The sequence below is a fragment of the Salvelinus alpinus genome, chromosome 15, assembly GCF_045679555.1.
Source record: "Salvelinus alpinus chromosome 15, SLU_Salpinus.1, whole genome shotgun sequence".
In the NCBI taxonomy this organism is placed as follows: Eukaryota; Metazoa; Chordata; class Actinopteri; order Salmoniformes; family Salmonidae; genus Salvelinus; species Salvelinus alpinus.
The window spans coordinates 55349747-55368999 of record NC_092100.1 but is presented as its reverse complement, the minus strand read 5'-3'; the positions used below and the strand labels follow the sequence as shown (position 1 = coordinate 55368999).

Sequence of the window (19253 nt, the reverse complement as noted above, 5' to 3'; positions counted from 1 at the left end):
CATAGTTGTCACGAATCCCGCTTCCTGAGTCTGTTTTTGCCTGTGTTCTGTCCTGGAGTGTTTTTTCCGGTGTCCTGGAACGCACCCTGTCTGGTTGCCGGGCGACGTAGCTAGTTGGAGGATCTCTGAGTACCTGCACCTGTATCCCATCAGCTATCTGCACACCTGGTCCTGATCATCACCCTTCCACTTCATAAGCGCTGACCTGACATCCATTCCCTGCCGGATCGTTAGCCATGAACAGTATGTTGTGCCAGCGTTTCAGCCTCCAGTTTGATAGAGTTTGTTTTGTTGTTTTGTACGTCTTGCTTGCCTTGAACTTACCTCCGTTTTTTCTGTCTACAGTCATTCACCCGGAACACTCATCCCATCCCTACCTGGTCGTCGGTGACTTCAGTTACTTCCTTGGATCTGCTTACTCAATTCCATCAACTCACCTCCGCTGCCCGCTCCGCTACTTGGATTTTTCTATCACTACATTTAAACTTGTAAATAAATACTCACCTTCGTCTTACTCTCCTTGTCCTGGTCTGCTTCTGGGTTCTACTTTAGAGAACCGTGACAATAGTGGCGAAATAATTACAATTTAGCATTAACACTGGAGTGATAGATGGGCAGATGATGATGTGCAAGAAGAGATGCTGGGGTGCAAAAGAGCAAAAAAAAAAATATAACAATATGGGGATGAGGTAGTTGGGTGTGCTATTTACAGATGGGCTGTGTGCAGGTACAGTGATCTGTAAGCTGCTCTGACAGCTAGTGAGGGAGATATAAGTCTCCAGCTTCAGTGATTTTTGCAATGTGTTCCAGTCATTGGCAGCAGAGAACTGGAAGGAAAGGAGGCCAAAGCAGGTGTTGGCTTTGGGGATGACCAGTGAAATATACCTGATGGAGCCCGTGCTACGGGTGGGTGTTGCTATGGAGACCAGTGAGCTGAGAAGGCAGGGCTTAACCTAGTAATCTAGAGCCAGTGGGTTTGGTGACGAATATGTAGCGAGGGCTAGCCAACGAGAGCATACAGGTCGCAGTGGTGTGTAGTATATGGGGCTTTGGTGACAAAACGGATGACACTGTGATAGACTACATCCAATTTGCTGAGTAGAGTTTTGGAGGCTATTTTGTAAATGACATCGCTGAAGTTAAGGATCGGTAGGATAGTCAGTTTTACGAGGGTATGTTTGACAGCATGAGTGAAGGAGGCTTTGTTGTGAAGTAGGAAGCCGACTCTAGATTTCATTTTGGATTGGAGATGCTTAATGTGAGTCTGGAATGAGAGTTTACAGTCTAACCAGACACCTAGGTATTTGTAGTTGTCCACATATTTTAAGTCAGAATCGTCCAAAGTAGTGATGCTAGGCGGGAGGGCAGGTGCGGGCAGCAATTGGTTGAAGAGCATGCATTTAGTTTTACTAGCATTTAAGAGCAGTTGGAGGCCACGGAAGGAGTGTTGTATGGCATTGAAGCTCGTTTGGAGGTTTGTTTACACAGTGTCCGAGGAAGGGACAGATGTATACAGAATAGTGTCGTCTGCGTAGAGGAGGATCAGAGAATTACCAGCAGCAAGAGCGACATCATTGATATATACAGAGAGAAGAGTAGGCCCGAGAATTGAACCCTATGGCACCCCCATAGAGACTGCTAGAGGTCCGGACAACAGATGCTCCGATTTGACACACAGAACTCTATCTGAGAAGTAGTTGGTGAACCAGGCGAGGCAGTCATTTGAAAACCAAGGCTATTGAGTCTACTGATAAGAATGTGGTGATTGACAGAGTTGAAAGCCTTGGCAAGGTCGATGAAAACGGCTGCACAGTACTGTCTTTCATCGAAGGCGGTTACGATTTCGTTTAGGACCTTGAGTGGCTGAGGTGCACCCATGACCCGCTCGGAAAGCAGATTGCATAGTGGAGAAGGTACGGTGGGATTCGAAATGGTCAGTGATCTGTTTGTTAACTTGGCTTTCAAAGACTTGAGAAAGGCAGGGCAGGATGGATATAGGTCTGTAACAGTTTGGGTCTAGTGTCTCCCACGTTGAAGAGGGGGATGACCGCAGCAACTTTCCAATCTTTGGGGATCTCAGACGATACGAGAGAGGTTGAACAGGCTAGTAATAGGGGTTGCAACAATTTCGGCGGATCATTTTAGAAAGAGAGGGTCCAGATTGTCTAGCCCAGCTGATTTGTAGGAGTCCAGATTTTGCGGCTTTTTCAGAACATCAGCTATCTGGATTTGGGTGAAGGAGAAGCAGGGGGGGGGGGGGGGGGTGCTTGGGCAAGCTGCTTCGGGGGTCCAGAGCTGTTGCCCAGGTAGCCAGGTGGAAAGCATGACCAGCCATAGAAAAATGCTAATTGAAATTCTCGATTATAGTGGATTTATCGGTGGTGGAAGTATTTCCTAGCCTCAGTCACGTAGGCAGCTGGGAGGAGATGCTCTTATTCTCCATGGACTTTACAGTGTCCCAGAACTTTTTGGAATTAGTGCTACAGGATGCAAATTTCTGTTCGAAAAAGCTAGCCTTAGCTCCCTAACAGACTGTTTAGATTGGTTCCTGACTTCCCTGAAAAGTTGCATATCGCGGGGGCTATTCGATGCCAATGCAGTACGCCACAGGATGTTTTTGTGCTGGTCAAGGGCAGTCAAGTCTGGAGTGAACCAAGGGCTGTATCTGTTCTTAGTTCTAAATTTTTTGAAAGGGGCATGCTTATTTAAGATGGTGAGGAAAGCCCTTTTAAACAACAACCTGATTCCATACTGACGGGATGAGGTCAATATCCTTCCAGGATACCCGGGCCATGTCGATTAGAAAGGCCTGCTTGCTGAAGTGTTTTAGGGAGCGCTTGACAGTGATGAGGGGTGGTCGTTTGACCGCGGGCCCATTACGGACGCAGGCAATGATCGCAGAGATTGTGGTTGAAGACAGCAGAGGTGTATTTAGAGGGCAAGTTGGTCAGGATGATATCTATGAGGGTACCCATGTTTACAGATTTAGGATTGTACCTGGTAGGTTCCTTGATAATTTGTGTGAGATTAAGGGCATCTAGCTTCGATTGTAGGACGGCCGAGGTGCTAAACATATTCCAGTTTAGGTCACCTAACAATATGAACTCTGAAGATAGATGGGGGACAATCAATTCACATATGGTGTCCAGGGCACAGCTGGGGGCTAAAGGGGGTCTATAACAAGCGGCAACAGTGAGAGACTTATTTCTGGAAAGGTGGATTTTAAAAAGTAGAAGCTTGAATTGTTTGGGCACAGACCTGTATAGCATGACAGAACTCTGCAGGCTATCTCTGCAGTAGATTGCAACTCAGCCCCCTTTGGCAGTTCTATCTTGACAGAAAATGTTGTAGTTGGGGATGGAAATTTCTGAATTTTTGGTGGCTTCCTAAGCCAGGATTCAGACACAGCTAGGACATCCGGGTTGGCGGAGTGTGCTAAAGCAGTGAATAAAACAAATTTAGGGAGGAGGCTTCTGATGTTAACATGCATGAAACCAAGGCTTTTACGGTTACAAAAGTCAACAAATGAGAGTGCCTGTGGAATAGGTGTGATGCTGGGGGCTACAGGGCCTGGGTTAACCTCTACATCACCAGAGGAACAGAGGAGGAGTAGGATAAGGGTACGGCTAAAGGCTATACGAACTGGTCGTCTAGTGCGTTGGGAACAGAGAATAAAGGGGGCAGATTTCTGGGAGTGGTAGAATAGATTCAGGGCATAATGTACAGACAAGGGTATGGTAGGGTGTGAGTACAGTGGGGGTAAACCTAGGCATTGAGTGACGATGATAGAGCTTGCATCTCTGGAGCCACCAGCTAAGTAAGCCAGGTGAGGTTTCCCTATGTGTGGGGTGTGTGACAAAATAGCTATCTAAGGCATGTTGAGCTGGACTAGGGGCTCTACAGTGAGATAAAACAACAACTAACCGAAACAGCAGAAGACAAGGCATATTGACATTAGAGAGAGGCATGTGTAGCCGAGTTAGCTAATAGGTTGACTAATTGCAGTTTATATAACAAAATAAGCTAGTATACACCATCTAAACCGCTGTGAAATATAATTTCCATAACCAACCATATTGTTTTAGCTGTTTGAAGCTGGTGTACAAAACCTAAATTAAAAAGATAATAACGCTAGTCACTGTGACGTCCAGATGGTGAAGAATATTATAAGTTCTCTCCCTCGCCCATCGAAGTAAGCATACCTTTCTTATGAAAATTGTAATCAGTGCCTGGCTGTTGTTGCCAGCGTAACTAGCTGGCTTGTTCAAAGTCGAAGTTAAGAGCGAGTGTGACATCCCTTTGGCATACTCTTCTTTCACCTTTCAGTTGGATGCTCATCTCACTATGCATTGCATGTCTTCAGATTCTGTTGAATTGTTCTCAGACGAGCATTCGGAGATGTTTTTATGCATGTGACCAACGGGGTTCGACTGTGGGTGTCTGCACAGTGCGCACCACAAGACTGTTAACCAGCTGAACTAAATCCTAGGCATTACTTCAGAGAGCCAACACAAGTCTTCATGTTGAGAGAAGGGTTCTGATAATCGTCATCAACAGATATCATTAGTACAGTAGCTGTCTTCTTTTCTCAGACGACCAAGAGTATGGAATCTCCTCATAAAAGAAAACCATGGGGAGAGAATTGACTTACCGCATTTATTTAATGGTATTATCTATTAGAAATAAAAACAGATAAAAAACCTTAACCCCACCATATACTTCATCCTTGCTTGGGAAGCTAGCTGCCTGATCAAAGTCAAAAACATTGAATCTTTAATATATTCACTTGTGTAACAAGTAAACAAAGAGGTTCAGATTTAGGATAGCACTTTAAAAAAAATGTGACATCCTACTTTCACCTATGGTACTTTATTTCTCTACAATAAAAGAATAAAAAAGTTCACAATTCACATTAGAAAAATACAGAAATAAATAAATAACCGTTTCCCCCCCCAAACAGTGTGGACGAACATGTCAACTTCTTGACAAGTAAAAGTCAGTAAATGGTCAACATAAGTTAAGTGGCTAACACTTTTACTAGTAGTCTCCTCAGGTAATTATTGTCCCCATTAGTATTACCTCTGCTATCAAGATGAAGTGCACAAGAGGCAAACTCTATTTGAGTTTTTGACTCATTCAAATTAGAATAGTATCATGAGCCATTTTACTTGCTCAACTTTCTTTTGCCAAAATATAATTCTTCCAAGATCCGTAGTAGTATGTATGGAACCATTAGGAAGGGCTGTGTGGATGCACTAAATATAAAGACAGCCGGTCCTAGGTCGTGTTCATTCGGCACCACACAGGAAAAAACACAGAATCAGGGAATATTTGTCCAATAAGGAATACCCATTTGTGTTTTCCTGTTTCAAAACGTTTTGCTACGGTGACCATGCCCTTTAGATAGGACTGAAGGATCTTGAATCTTCAGAGCAACAAAGCACTAAAGATTAAACACAAACTGGGATGTAGTCATCACACTTCAACTCTGGTACTATGATGAGCCATTCAACTACCAGACCACTTACCGCTAGACTGGTCCCAAATCTGATTTGGCCGTCTTGCCAACTCCTCCTGACAATGACCAAGAGAGTTGGCGAGATAGCACAAACAGATCTGGGACCAGGCTTACTTACTGCAGTTAATCTTCCCAACAGCTTTTCAATGTACTGAGGGCTCTACACGAGCAGTTTAAAAACAACTAATAGTTTTAGCAATCAAACTCATAATTTATAGCATGAAAAAGTGCTTCTCCTCATTCAGTGACAAAACCTTATTTAACACTATTGGACAGTATTATGACTCCTCGCAGCAGTGATCCAATTAACTTAGAGCAAATTAGAATAGACCTTAGCACCATTCAAATCATAGTTTAAAATCATTATTCTACCTATCTCTATTATTAATACTACAGTGTATATCCAAAATCCAAACAGAAATACTTGTAAATAATTGTAGATATTTCTGTAATTAGTAGCAGGTTTGGGGTCAATTCCATTTCAATTCAGGAAGTACACTCCAATTCCCATTCTCTTCAAAGCTTTTTATGTGGAACCTTTGGAATTTGAATTTTGTTTACTTTCTGAATTGACTGGAATTTAAATGGAATTGACCTAAACCCGGGCACTATGCATGTTCTAACAATGTGCCTGGCACAACAGACACCCCGAAAACTACAACCATGTCCTCAAAAACTACAACCATGCATGTGACCTGTCCTCACCATATCACATGGGAGATCTATCGACACACAAATGAAAAATACACACAAAGAATACACAAAATGCACTTCACACTATGATTAAAAACAACTTAATAAAAATGAGTCTATTCAGACTGTCATGACAAGACAGTGTTGGTTTGTTTTCCAGGAAGCTGGTGTTGGTTAGGTTGAATGCCCCTCCTTTCTCTCCTTAGCGGGGGCGAGGAGAAGTGAACAAGGAGGGGACAGGGTGAGACAGTCTACCAGCCCAGATTAAATGTCAGTCAGCCCTCCAAGATAGGCAACCATGTATAAATAGATGAAGATTGGGTTGGTGACCAGATGAAGGGGGGGTGGGGGGTCGATGGCAAAACAGGGCATGGCCAGGTCTTTTGACCTCAATTGGACAGCCTGGTAAAAAAGTGGGAAAAATTATAATAAAAGAGAGCAGGGTGGAGTAGGTGCATTGCTTACTTGCCTCCACCCTCAGCTCCTGCAATTTGGCTGCTGCTGGCCATGATGCCCAGCGGCACAATCACATTATCGACCACGGTATCTACCACCTTATCAACCGTGCTACACAGGTGACCCTTGGCGTCGTTTATCAAACCCTTGACGGACTGGACCTGATCTGCATCAAGGTGCTGGATGACGAAGTAGATGGAACCGGCTACAGTGATGAGCACCATGAGCTTTAGTAGGACAGAGAGGAATCCTGGCCTGGCCGGTTCTGAGCCCAGGGAGCTGCACTCAGAGTGAGACTCTGTGTAGATGGAGCGCCCCAGGAGAGACTCGTTCAGCCAATAGTTGCTGGGTTTCACCGGTCGGCCAGCCGCACCACGGATCGATCTCCTGCAGGTGGCGCTGGGGAGAGAGGAGGATTAGAGGATGATGTGACAAAGTCATTTCTGACAAGTCATGTTTAACAACTGCTGGAAAGATGTTACTGGTAAGTGCCCCTGTGTTCTTGGAGCCATACACATAAAAAAAAAGATCAGGAGATGGGATCTGTCTTAGTTTTACCAAAAGTGAAAGCTTCCACATACTAGTGATAGGGCCTAAAAAGGTCTTACCTGATGCCTATGGGTGAAAGGATCTCATTAGCGAGAATCTCCTCAACATTCTTCCCCGTCTTCTTAGGGGTCTGGTCACCAGTTGCTAGACTCTCATCCACCACCTGTGAACATTGACAATGACAATAGATGATTGAGAGGTTGAGGTTTATAGGTGCAAGATAAGATTACTTACATATGTGCTGAACTGTCTTGCTGTTGAAGACGAACGCTGTTTTAACGTGAGGGATCTGGTGAGTGTGATTTTGCATTGTATTTATTTAAATAAACTTGAACTTAAAGGCTTACCTTGTTGCTCCGTCTGCTGCTGGTCCTGATGGTGACAGGAGTCTTCCCTCTGCTCATCACAGGCTTCTCCACAACAGGAGCTGGCTCTGGTTCAGGAGCAGCCGTAATCTCGTCTGACAGAGGCAAAGCGAACACAAGTCAGCGAGAATCAAGGCATCTAAACTGACAGTCAAATATCAAAGTAAAAAGGATCCATTCCATTTCAAATCTGAAATTCCAATTTCCTCATTGCTTTTCAGTTTAGGCCTACTTCCTGAAATTGAAACCAACCCTGAATCTAAATCTATTAGTCACATGCGCCGAATAAGTGTGCTGCTTAATTAATGGTGCATGTTCTTGTGCAGTTGTAACTAATATCTCATCTCACCTTCGTCCTTGTCACTGTACTGGTCAGAGAGTGTGTTGCCGTTCCGGTTGCAGTCTGCCTTGACTGCTGCAGCGGTAACTGTGGCAGTCTCAGATAGGCTAGGGGTAGCCTCAGCGGCAGGTCTATCCAGTAGCTTCTGAAGCTTCTTCTCATAAAGAATGCGAGTGCAGCCTGAAGACAAGGGGAAACAAGTTAGAAGTGAAGGGGGTACAATTAGTCAAGGATCTCTCACTGACTGTTTGAGTCTGTTGATGCCTCTCAATAGTCTAAAGTGGCTTCCTCTCCTGGTCTCATTTCCATCATCTGCACAGATGTACAAGAACTGAAGAGGTGAAAGCGTATCTTCTCAGATCAATGCAGATGAAGTAGCGGAGCGAGGAAAGGAGAGGAAGCCATTTTAAGACACACCCTGAGTAAAACATAAGGAAGACTCACTAACTATGGGTCCAACATTGACGCCATGCTTCAACAGCTCATAGTTTAAGCCTGCATCTGTAAGGTCTGTCACTTCCACTTCTTCTGACCGAGGCTTGTCAGTCTTCCTGGTGGATTTCTGTGGATGGATGGATTATGGGTGTCAATTCATAGACCTGGGTAAAAAGCTTATCTAGAGACCGAAGACTAGCCTATCTCTGTTTTAACTAAGATTATCTAGAAAGAACACAGACATTAGAGAACCAATGAGTAAAGCCCTATTCAGACGGGATTAGTTTTACTGGGGGAGGTCGGGTAATGTAATTATGTGCACGAGCACAAAACACCACATCTGTAATTTTAGTCCTGCCCGAATCTGCCATCTCAGTCATTTTTACATGGCAGGAGAGTAATAATTCCAGCCAGAATAACCTAGTGTTTTTTGGCAAAGTCCAAGGTCCTCTGAAAATACTAGTCCCGTGCGAATCGCCATCCCTATTTTATGGGAGAAATGTCTGTGTTTGACAGGTGTTACTCGCAGTTTGAGCAAGAAAACAACTGCTTCGATAAATCGAAAGAAGTGCTGCCTATAGGCTATATATGAATGGCCTAAATGTATCGACTTTCACAGTGAATGCTTTTGTGTACGTTTCGTGTGTATGAATTGAATATTGCCAAATTAACAGCCCTTGCTGTTAATACATCGCAAAGCAGCAGCACAACCGATCTAAACATTTGGAAATTATAAGTTAACTTTCTCATCCATGGCCTTAAAAACGCATCTCAAATGCATTGTTTAGCTCACATCCAAAGGCTGGGAGGCATTTAGGACGTACTGCGGATCGATTATTATGACACTATACCAAAGATGGTTTGGTATGTTTTAGAAACCAAGCTCGACTTATCAGTGTGGCACTATCAGCCGTACATGTTGAAATATCTTCATGCCTAGAATAAATCCCTGTAGGCTTCCATCATAACTGTGAATTTATATATTTTGTTAAAATTAAGAATTCCAGGGGACAGTTTGGGAAAAAACTAATCCTGTCCTTAAGGTCCTCTGGAATAAAAGACATTCTGGAGTAATAATTACATAATAACCAACGTTCTCTAGTAATACAGGTCCCGTGTGAATATGGTTTAAGAGGCCTCTATGGGACCGGTGTCCCCGCGGGACAGTTGAGCTAACGTGGGCTAATGTGATTAGCATTTGTTGTAAGTAACAAAGAAAATCCCAGGACATAGACATATCTGATATGGGCAGAATGCTTAAATTCTTGTTAATCTAACTGCAGTGTCCAATTTACAGTAGCTATTACAGTGATATAATACCGTGCTATTGTTTGAGGAGAGTGCACAATTATGAACTTGAAAATGTATTAATAAACCAATTAGGCACATTTGGGCAGTCTTGATACAACATTTTGAACAGATATACAATGGTTCATTGGATCAGTCTAAAACTTTGCACATACACTGCTGCCATCTAGTGCCCAAAATCTAAATTGCGCCTGGGCTGGAATAATACATTATGGCCTTTCTCTTGCATTTCAAATATGATCTAATGTGTTATATTCTCCTACATTAATTTCACATTTCCACAAACCTCAAAGTGTTTCCTTTCTAATGGTATCAAAAATATGCATATCCTTGCTTCAGGTCCTGAGCTACAGGCAGTTAGATTTGGGTATGTCATTTTAGGCGAAAATTGAAAAAAAGGGTCAGATCCTTAAGACGTTTTAAGAGGGAAAGAAACAGGAAGGGGATATTTAAATGAATAATATTAACGTTATATGGAAAGGTTGCTCTCGGTCAGATTAATGGGCTAATGGAAAGGCAACAATCATTTAACACAGGTACCTAGTAATTTCATGCATTACAAAATCAATTCATAGCACTGTAATGACCAATAATAACATATTCATAACTTACTCTTCCAGAAAGACTCTTGTTGGAGACTATAGAGGTAGGTAGTTCTTCATCACTGGAGAACATGTCTGTAAGTGGACTTTTCTGGTTCAGAACGGTCAAGTTCTTCAAGTACAATTGAACATATACATGTTTCTTCTGCTCAGAGATGGGAAGCGGCACACTGTTGGCCGTGAGCTCACTTTTGAGTTTATCCTTCGTGAGAACTGACGGATTTTCGAGAAATTCGCCCATGCCCGTTTCCTTTCTCGTAGCTGAAAACAGTAGGCGGGTGTAATTTAGCTAGGTAATGCTTAAATTGAGCAGTTAGCAAGCTCGGTCGTAACAACAAGGGAACGTGCAGAGTTGGAAGTGTCGGTAAACAAAAAGACTGGTGCCCAGCAACGATTATTCAGCTATCATGAGCTAGCTATCCGGTTCAACTTTACGTACTTATTTTTTTATCTTAGAAATATTCACTCTCCATCGCGTGTCCCGGCTGAGATTGTTTTGTTAAAATACAGCTGCACTGTGATGGTATATTGAAACTGAACAAGTAAATAGAGATTCAAACCATTTAAAGAACGGTATTAGCTAAAACCCGGACCCTTTTTTTTGCTGTCTGTCCGCGGCATAGTCCGCGATCGTATGTCAGGCAACAAAGAGGAGAGGTATTGGACGTTAGACCTCAAGAAACTAGATGGTGATTGGTCAGTCTTGAAAAAAACAAACGCACCCCCGCCACAAAGAAAGAGCCCTGTGGAGCTTGCAACATCCGTAGGCGTAATCGACAGTCAAAATATGTTGAATTCTGCCCGGATTTTCTGGATTTCTGCCCAGATGGATATTGGCATAGTTAAAAGTTCTTTCTAATTACATTTCCAATGTACATTTTCAATTTCATAACATTGATGAAACTGCACCCCCATCTGAAGATGGCAGTGTTATCCACGTATTCGTGGAGCGCACTTCACATTTCACAGACCATAAGCGACAAAGGAAAGCTGTTACTATAAACAGTGTTACATTAAACATTTCAAACATTGTTTGACACGGGCGTACATTGGAATATTATTAACATTATGTACAAGCTGTTCTTTCAGACATTATCTCGCACGGAAATGTCCATGACCAATTTGACCTGCTGGCTGCTGCATTTCCAGGCAGAATGTATGCAGCCATTTCTTTAGAGAGAGAGAGAGAGATTGAACAAGAGAGAGAGAGAGCGAGGAGGGGTGTCATAAAAATATGTTTCTGACCACTGTCTGGCTGGTCCTTGGGGCATGACAGGCTTTTAAACTCTGTGGTGGTGAGGGCCCTATATGTTGCCACAGTGATAGTGGTTTGAGGTGCCAGATTGTTGCCTCCTACTACCTGACCTTCAACTAGACCGGGGCTGTGTCCCAAATGGGCTATGGTCAAAAGTAGTGCACACTATACAGGGAATAGGGTGCCATTTGGGATGCATCCTTGCCTTTCTGGGATGCAACCTTGCCTTTCTGGGATGCCGCTGCAGTAGAAACCAAGCAATGGATCCCCTGCCCACCTCAGCCCTCAGCCCTCAGCCTCAAACCACACAGAATACAGTGCTTGAAGTTTATAGTTCAGGTTTTCCATAGCCGACTTGCCAATGGAGTGTAAGCGTACATTTTTTTGAGCCCTTGAGAAACACCTCTTAAGCTTTCTTTGTATGTCATTTACACAGAAAATATGTGGCGGGCCAAGAATCATAGTAAGTGCCTCAAGCATAACAGTCGTGCCCTCTGAAAGATGATCAAAGCGGAGACTGCAATTATCAACGATCACATGTTTCAAAATGAGTTAATGTAAAAATGAAATACTAGGCCTACAGTACTATGCAGAAACTGTGTGAATAGCTAATAATATATATATTTTTGGATCAATGTTTATAACCTCTCATGGCTAGATAAAGATTTTGCAATGGTGTTAACTTTTGGAAACTTACAGAACTAGGCCTCTATATAGAGTCAATAATATATACACTGTAATATATAATATATTATACAACAGGTGAGTCTAATCCTGGATGTTGATTGGTTAAAATCGCATTCCAGCCGGTGTCTATTCCACAAGTTACCACCGGCTAAAGCTATGATGTTGAAATCCCTATTTATTCTCTTCCATCTCACTGCGCAATCCACTGTTTCATCAGCCCAGCCAGACAATTTATCAACTTGATCTCCAGTGTAAAAAGCATCTAGACATTATCTCCCATTTCTTTTAGACTAGCAATTGGTTTTCAATAGCGGAGATTTGCATAAACCTTGCTGCCTGTCTCTCTGACATTTGCAACATTGTTTCAGTATTGAAATTCAATGAACGTGTAGGGGTCGGGAGTTGGGATGACAGACAGGCAGGCAGCTTTTCTCAGCCAGTCTAAATCATGAATGAGCATAATTTCTATGGATATATACAAATAAATGTCAATAACAAAAAACAGGTAAAAACCAAATGAAGTGCAGCTAGTTTGCGGTCTTTACACCTTCAGCTTGAAGTGATTGTGTTACTGTAGCTGTGTTGTTGGCCAACTCCTCTGAATAACAGTGTCCAGACGAGAGAGCACATTTTCTATGCCAGGTGAAATCGTGCATCATTAGCTCATTGTTATGGATGCATCCAAATAAATGTCTCTAGAAAACAGCTTCAACAAATGCAAATGCAGCTACTTTGTTGTTATTCTGGCTGCACTGTTTGACGTTACTGTAAGTTAGCCGTAGTTGGCTAGCTAGCAAGCAAGGGATAAGAACGTTGCCAGCCAGTATGGCAATAGAACATTTCGAACGAACGACTGGGTCGTGTCCATAGATACAGAACAAAAAGACTTAACGACGGGGTCGTGTCTCTGGCGACCGAACTGATAGAATGAACGACCAGCCGGCTTGGATAGTAACCCTAGATTTGTGTTGGGACTATATCTTGTGGAAGGATGAAATACTGTGAATAAATTGATAAAAATTAAGTTAATGAAAATACTGTATGTAAATCATTATTTTAATACTCTTGGTAACCAGTTGTATAAAAGTGATAATGCCCTTGAAGCCGGTGTTAGGAGGATACATTGGCATGGTTGCCTTGACTTTGTCTTGGGTCTAACAACACCCGTGCCAATATATCCTCAAAACACTTGCTTCTCGGGCCTTAACACTTAAATATATGACATTAGACAGATGCTTTTAGCCAAAGCAACTTACAGTCATGCATGCATACATTTTACGTACGGGTGGTCCCAAGAATCGAACCCACTATCCATGCCCTACCAACTGAGCTACAGAATTCAGTAGACATGTCATAACCCGATTAAATTGTTGAAGAGTCTCTGCACACTTAGATCAAAACAAATGTAATATTATAATGTTCCAGGCAGCTTTCAGACACAAAGACCTTAATCTGAGCCTGCAGAGCATTTGATTGTCATCTTTTAGCCTTGTCAATGAACTTGTTTGGCACCAAACTACAAGAGATGTTTAGGCTCTCCGTGGCCTAAATATAACATTCCACTTAAAACCTGTAGATATAATGCATTATGTATATACATAAGACTTGTCATGGGATTTTATGACCCCCTTATAACCTGCTGTTATCGTCTTATAATGGTCCTGGCTAAAAGCCATTTGGAGTCAGTCAAAGAGAGGCATAACATTATTATAAGCCTTATAATATGACTTGTGTAGTCTTTTGTAGATAGCCCAGATAAGATTCACATACTCAGAAAGTCAAGAATGTAACACACTCTATAATCAAGAATGAAACAGCGTGATGGGTGGGGACTTGGTAGAGGTCACAGAGGTCTGAAATCCCAACTCAAAGATCCGAAAGTTCCTCTAAAAATAGATTTTTTTATCATTTGGAAAAACATTTAACACAAGACTCCCAGTTTATCTTGGATTTGAAACATTTCTGAATCCCAATCGAGCCAACTGCCGCCGCGGGAGGAGTGTAGGAAAAGTCAACCTTTTACCAACCAGTGAATGTGTCTGATCAAATTCCACTGACACAACTAAATAAATACTGGTGAAATTGATTGAAGATGTGAGATTTCAATGGTTTTATACTTGATGATGAAAGCAGTTTTATATGTTCAATGCATGGAGACAGCCAGGTAGATTGCATGAGGAATTGAGTTTACAGGTGAACAGAATTACATTGTGTGAGTCCACATTCTTTAGACAATGTTAATTAATTATGTGTGTAACCAACAGGTAATCTACTAACCTTACTTCAAACACGTTTTTCAGCATCCCAAAGCTCCCAGTTCCCGGGTTTGATTAAATAGGCCCCTTGTGTGATCTTAATCCTGCCTGGGTGGGTTCAAAAAGTTCCAACAGCTCCGTGACGCTGGATACACAGTCAAAGTGTGTGTGTGTGTGTGTGTGTGCCATTATACAATAACTGAATCAGAACCATTGGGTGGTTGGTTGGTGGGACAGTTTCACTGCCCCCTGCACAAACCTACAACAACAATCTCCTTAATCCACTGAGGATGTTATTCATAACTGCCAAACTAATTCAGATCAGCCCCTCTGTCGTTTCCTGTTCCAGAGGGAGGGACAAATGGAGGTAGAGGTGGAGGGATGTAAGGAGGGTAGGATGCGGGTGCTAGGCGCTCTGTGTTTCACAGGAGCTGAAGAGGAGATTTGTGTGTCCTGGCCTATGAACAGTCAGCCAGCCGTCCATCCATCCAGTAGTGCTGCAGCTCAGTCTGCTCACACAGTATATTTTTGTCTGTTGACAAAAACACTTAGTTGTGGACATTTCTCTCTGCAGGAGAAACTGAGACTCCCTCTCTTGGCCCCTCTGTTGATGCCCATTTGGCTCTCCACGTACTGGTGCCATAACAACTAAGTACTCCATATATTTGCATTATTATTATTGGAGTTTTTTCCATTTTGTTTGGCTGTCGAACACAGAAAGCACAGCCATGTCCGTGCGTACTGCCTGGGCTGCTTCAGTTCAGACAAATGTTAGGTGAACAGTCACGCTTCAAAATGAATGACAAATATGTTTTTAAAATCCCTGTCGAGGCCGCTGACGACTCATGGCATTTTAGGTAATTTAGAGGAAAACTTAATGTTGACCCAACATGTACTCAATATGTAATAGAGTCATATCTAATTAATACTAAGGTCAACACAACCTTAATACTGTACATATTCAAGATCTAGGGACATATTCACAAGTCTCAAAGTGCTGACATTGGATCAGTTTTGCCTTTAAGATCATAAATCAATAAGATTTCATGGACAGAGGGGATCTGATCCTAGATCAGCACACACTCAGAGACACTTTTTAAATATGGGCCCTGAAACTACCTCTGAATCACAACCAACATCCCAGTAGATGTTAGTACTGGAGTTAGAACTTTCAACCCCGTAGATCTTTTATCCTACTTGCTGTAATTTAAGAGATCATGGGCCTTATGTGCATAGCTAAGCAGAGCCCATGCCAGGAGAGCTACTATGCTGCACGCCAAACACAATCACCAGCCCAGCAGCCCTGCCCAAGCAGAAATCCATCCTGTGTCCCCCAGCACAGACCTGGCTCTCTGAGACAACCTTAGGGCGTTCACCCTCCCAGCGTCCCTCAGCAACTCTACACCTGCAGCACAGTTAAGGGAAGGTTTTCACCGGCCAACAAAACCACCCTGCAAAGTGAACGATTCCTTGTTTAGGCAACAGCTGATATAGTATCCATAGCTAAAGAGCTCTCGATGAAATTCTATGGGCCCTATTGTCGAGGGTGACAGGTAGCCTAGCGGTTAAGAGCAAAAGGCCAGGAACAGAAATGGTAGCTGGTTCGAATCCCCGAGCAAACTAGGTGAAAAATCTGTTGATGTGCCCTTGAGAAAGGGACTTGCTCCTATAAATTGCTCTGGATAATAGTGTCTTCTAAAATGTAACTGTTCCTGGACACATATACTATATACAGTGCATTCGGAAAGTATTCAGATTTTGTTACGTTACAGCCTTATTCTAAAACGGATTAAATCTTTTTTTTCCTCATCAATCTACACAAGATACCCCATAATGATGAAGCAAAAACTGTTTTTTATAATTTTTTGCAAATGTATAAAAAATAAAAAACTGAAATACCACATTTACATATGTATTCAGACCCTTTACTCAGTACTTTGTTGAATCACCTTTAGCAGCGAGTACAGCCTCGAGTCTTCTTGGGTATGATGCTACAAGCTTGGCACACCTGTATTTGTGGAGTTCCTCCCATTCTTCTCTGCAGATCCTCTCAAGTTCTGTCAGGTTAGATGGGGAGCGTCGCTTCACTGCTATTTTAAGGTCTCTCCAGAGATGTTCGATGGGTTCAAGTCCGGGCTCTGGCTGTATCCCAAAGCCACTGCTGCGTTGTCTTGGCTGTGTGCTTAGGTTCGTTGTCCTGTTGGAAGGTGAACCTTCGCCCCAGTCTGAGGTCCTGAGCTCTCTGGAACAGGTTTTCATCAAGGATCTCTGTACTTTGATCCGTTCAACTTTCCCTCGTTCCTGACTAGTCTCCCAATCCATGCCACTGAAAAACATCTCCACAGCATCTTGGTTTCATCAGACCCAAGAATCTTGTTTCTCATGGTCTGAGTGCTTTAGGTGCCTTTTGGCAAACTCCAAGCTGGCCGTCATGTGCATTTTACTGAGGAGTGGCTTCCATCTGGCCACTCTACCATAAAGGTCTGATTGGTGGAGTGCTGCAGAGATAGTTGTCCTTCTGGAAGGTTCTCCCATCTCCACAGAGGAACTCTGGAACTCTGTCACCTCCCTGACCAAGGCACTTCTCCCCCGATTGCTCAATTTGGCCGGTTGGCCAGTTCTGGGAAGATTCTATGTGGTTCCAAACTTCTTCCATTTGGGGACCTTCAATGCTACAGATTTTTTTGGTACCCTACCCATTTACATTTACATTTAAGTCATTTAGCAGACGCTCTTATCCAGAGCGACTTACAAATTGAGCGACTACCCAAAATCTGTGTCTCGACACAATCCTGTCCTGGAGCTCTAAGGACACTTCCTTCGACCTCATGGCTTGATTTTTGCTCTGACATGCACTGTCAACGGTGGGACCTTATATAGACAGGTGTGTGCCTTTCCAAATCATGTCCAATCAATTGCATTTACCACAGGTGACCTCCAATCAAGTTGTAGAAACAACTTGGGACTCCCGTGTGGCACAGCGGTGTAAGGCTTTGCATCTCAGTGCTAGAAGCGTCACCACATACCCTGTTTCGATCCCAGTCTGTATCACAACCGGCTGTGATTGGGAGTCCCATAGGGCGGCGCACAATTGGCCCAGCGTTGTCTGGGTTAGGGGAGGGTTTTGTCGGGGTAGTCCGTCATTGTAAAATAACTGACTTGCCTGGTTAACTAACTGACTTGCCTGGTTAACAAAAAATTATCAATGGAAACAGGATGCACCCGAGCAGAGTTTCAAGTCTCATAGCAAAGGGTCTGAATAATTATGTAAACAAGGTATTTCAGTTATTTATTTTAAAGTACTTTTCGAACGCACTGTATACAAAAGTATGTGGCCACCCCTTCAAATCAGTGGACTCGGCTATTTCAGCCACACCCGTTGCTGACAGGTGTATAAAATCGAGCACCCAGCCATGCAATCTCCATAGACAAACATTGGTAGTAGAATGGCCTTACTGAAGAGCTCAGTGACTTTCAACATGGCACCTTCATAGGATGCCACCTTTCCAACAAGTCAGTTCGTCAAATTTCTGTCCAGCTAGAGTTGCCCTGGTCAACTGTAAGTGCTGTTATTGTGAAGTGGAAACGTCTAGAAGCAACAACGGCTCAGCCACAAAGTGGTAGGCCACAGAATGGGACCGCTGAAGTGCGTAGCATGTAAAAATCGTCTGTCCTCGGTTGCAACTACCAGTGTTCCAACATCTACTGGAACACAGCAAAGGTGGGACCAACTCCATATTAATGCCCATGATATTGGAATGAGCTATTCGACGAGCAGGTGTCCGTATACTTTTGGTCATGTAGTGTATTATGCCTAGTCCTGGGCTATGAAGCTATTTCAATGGAGACTCTGAGCATTGTACATTTTATTGAAATGAAACGTCATATTTGTAAGCAACATAGCATTAAAATGGTCAAGGGTCATTCAGACAAATATAGTTGAACCTGTTAAACCTTCATTGAACAAACGTAAAGTAATACTGCTGACCTACATGGTTTAACCTAGTCACGAACCCAGTTGACCATACGTAGCCTAGTTCTTTGGCTGACTGACACGGTTAAACCGAGTGGCCACCTGCCTGGCCGGTAACTCAGGATCAGGATGAACAGAGAGAGGGTAACTTTACAGGTGACTGCCAGACTTGAATGAACAGGAAATAAATATTTCCGTGCTTAACTTGGCCCAGGAACCTCAGTCCGGCAGGGCAAGCAGATCTGCTTCTGCTCAGTTTCCCTGTGCTGCCCACCAGCCCGCCTTGCATGGTTGAAAGAACACCGTTACCCAACCAACCACCCAGCCCCGGCGATGCCTGGAAAAGCCAAAGAACCAAAGAGCCAGAGACTTTTCTCAAAAGACTCCTGTGCTGTGATGTGCAGGTGGCACTGGCATGCCCTTTGGCTCTGTCCGTTTCCCTTTCTCCATCCTTTCTCCATCCTGGATGTCTGGACACTGAGCTCATTGGCCTGGCACAGCAGCCCTTCACCGGAGCAGCAGCCCTGGGTTCAAATACTATTTGAAATACTTTCAAATACTTTATCGATGCTTGATTGAGCTTTCCTGGCACAATGGAACCAATAGAATAGTGTCAAAACGGTAAACCCCGCCCATCTGGCACTGCAAGCAGGCAACAGCAAACACTCAAAGATTTCAACTAGTATTTGAACCCAGGTCTGCCGGGCCGGCAGCCTGTCTACCAGGGCAGGACGCCTGTCGTTCTGGAGTCTGGAGCCTCACTGTACTGTTAACTTTACCTAATAAATCAACCAGCAGAAACCTTCAACAGCACTAA

General features: G+C 43.3%; 1 protein-coding gene across 1 annotated transcript; it reads right to left on the bottom strand.

The window, feature by feature from the left end:
• Positions 1-4637: 4637 nt before the first annotated feature.
• On the bottom strand, positions 4638-10910 carry LOC139540366 (lamina-associated polypeptide 2, isoforms beta/gamma-like). The gene is made up of 6 exons (XM_071344148.1): positions 10277-10910; positions 8366-8483; positions 7931-8101; positions 7564-7676; positions 7276-7379; positions 4638-7066 (listed from the first exon to the last, which is right to left on the bottom strand). The coding sequence occupies exons 1-6, from the start codon at positions 10505-10507 to the stop codon at positions 6673-6675; spliced, it is 1131 nt and encodes a 376-aa protein (XP_071200249.1). The 5' UTR covers positions 10508-10910; the 3' UTR covers positions 4638-6672.
• Between the last annotated feature and the right edge of the window lie 8343 nt (positions 10911-19253).

Coding starts and splice junctions, on each gene's coding strand:
- LOC139540366 (XM_071344148.1), bottom strand. CDS start 10,507: ATGGGCGAATTTCTCGAAAATCCGTCAGTTCTCACGAAGGATAAACTC. Junction 8,484..10,276: donor ACAAGAGTCTTTCTGGAAGA/GTAAGTTATGAA, acceptor ATCCATCCACAG/AAATCCACCAGGAAGACTGA. Junction 8,102..8,365: donor CAATGTTGGACCCATAGTTA/GTGAGTCTTCCT, acceptor CCTTGTCTTCAG/GCTGCACTCGCATTCTTTAT.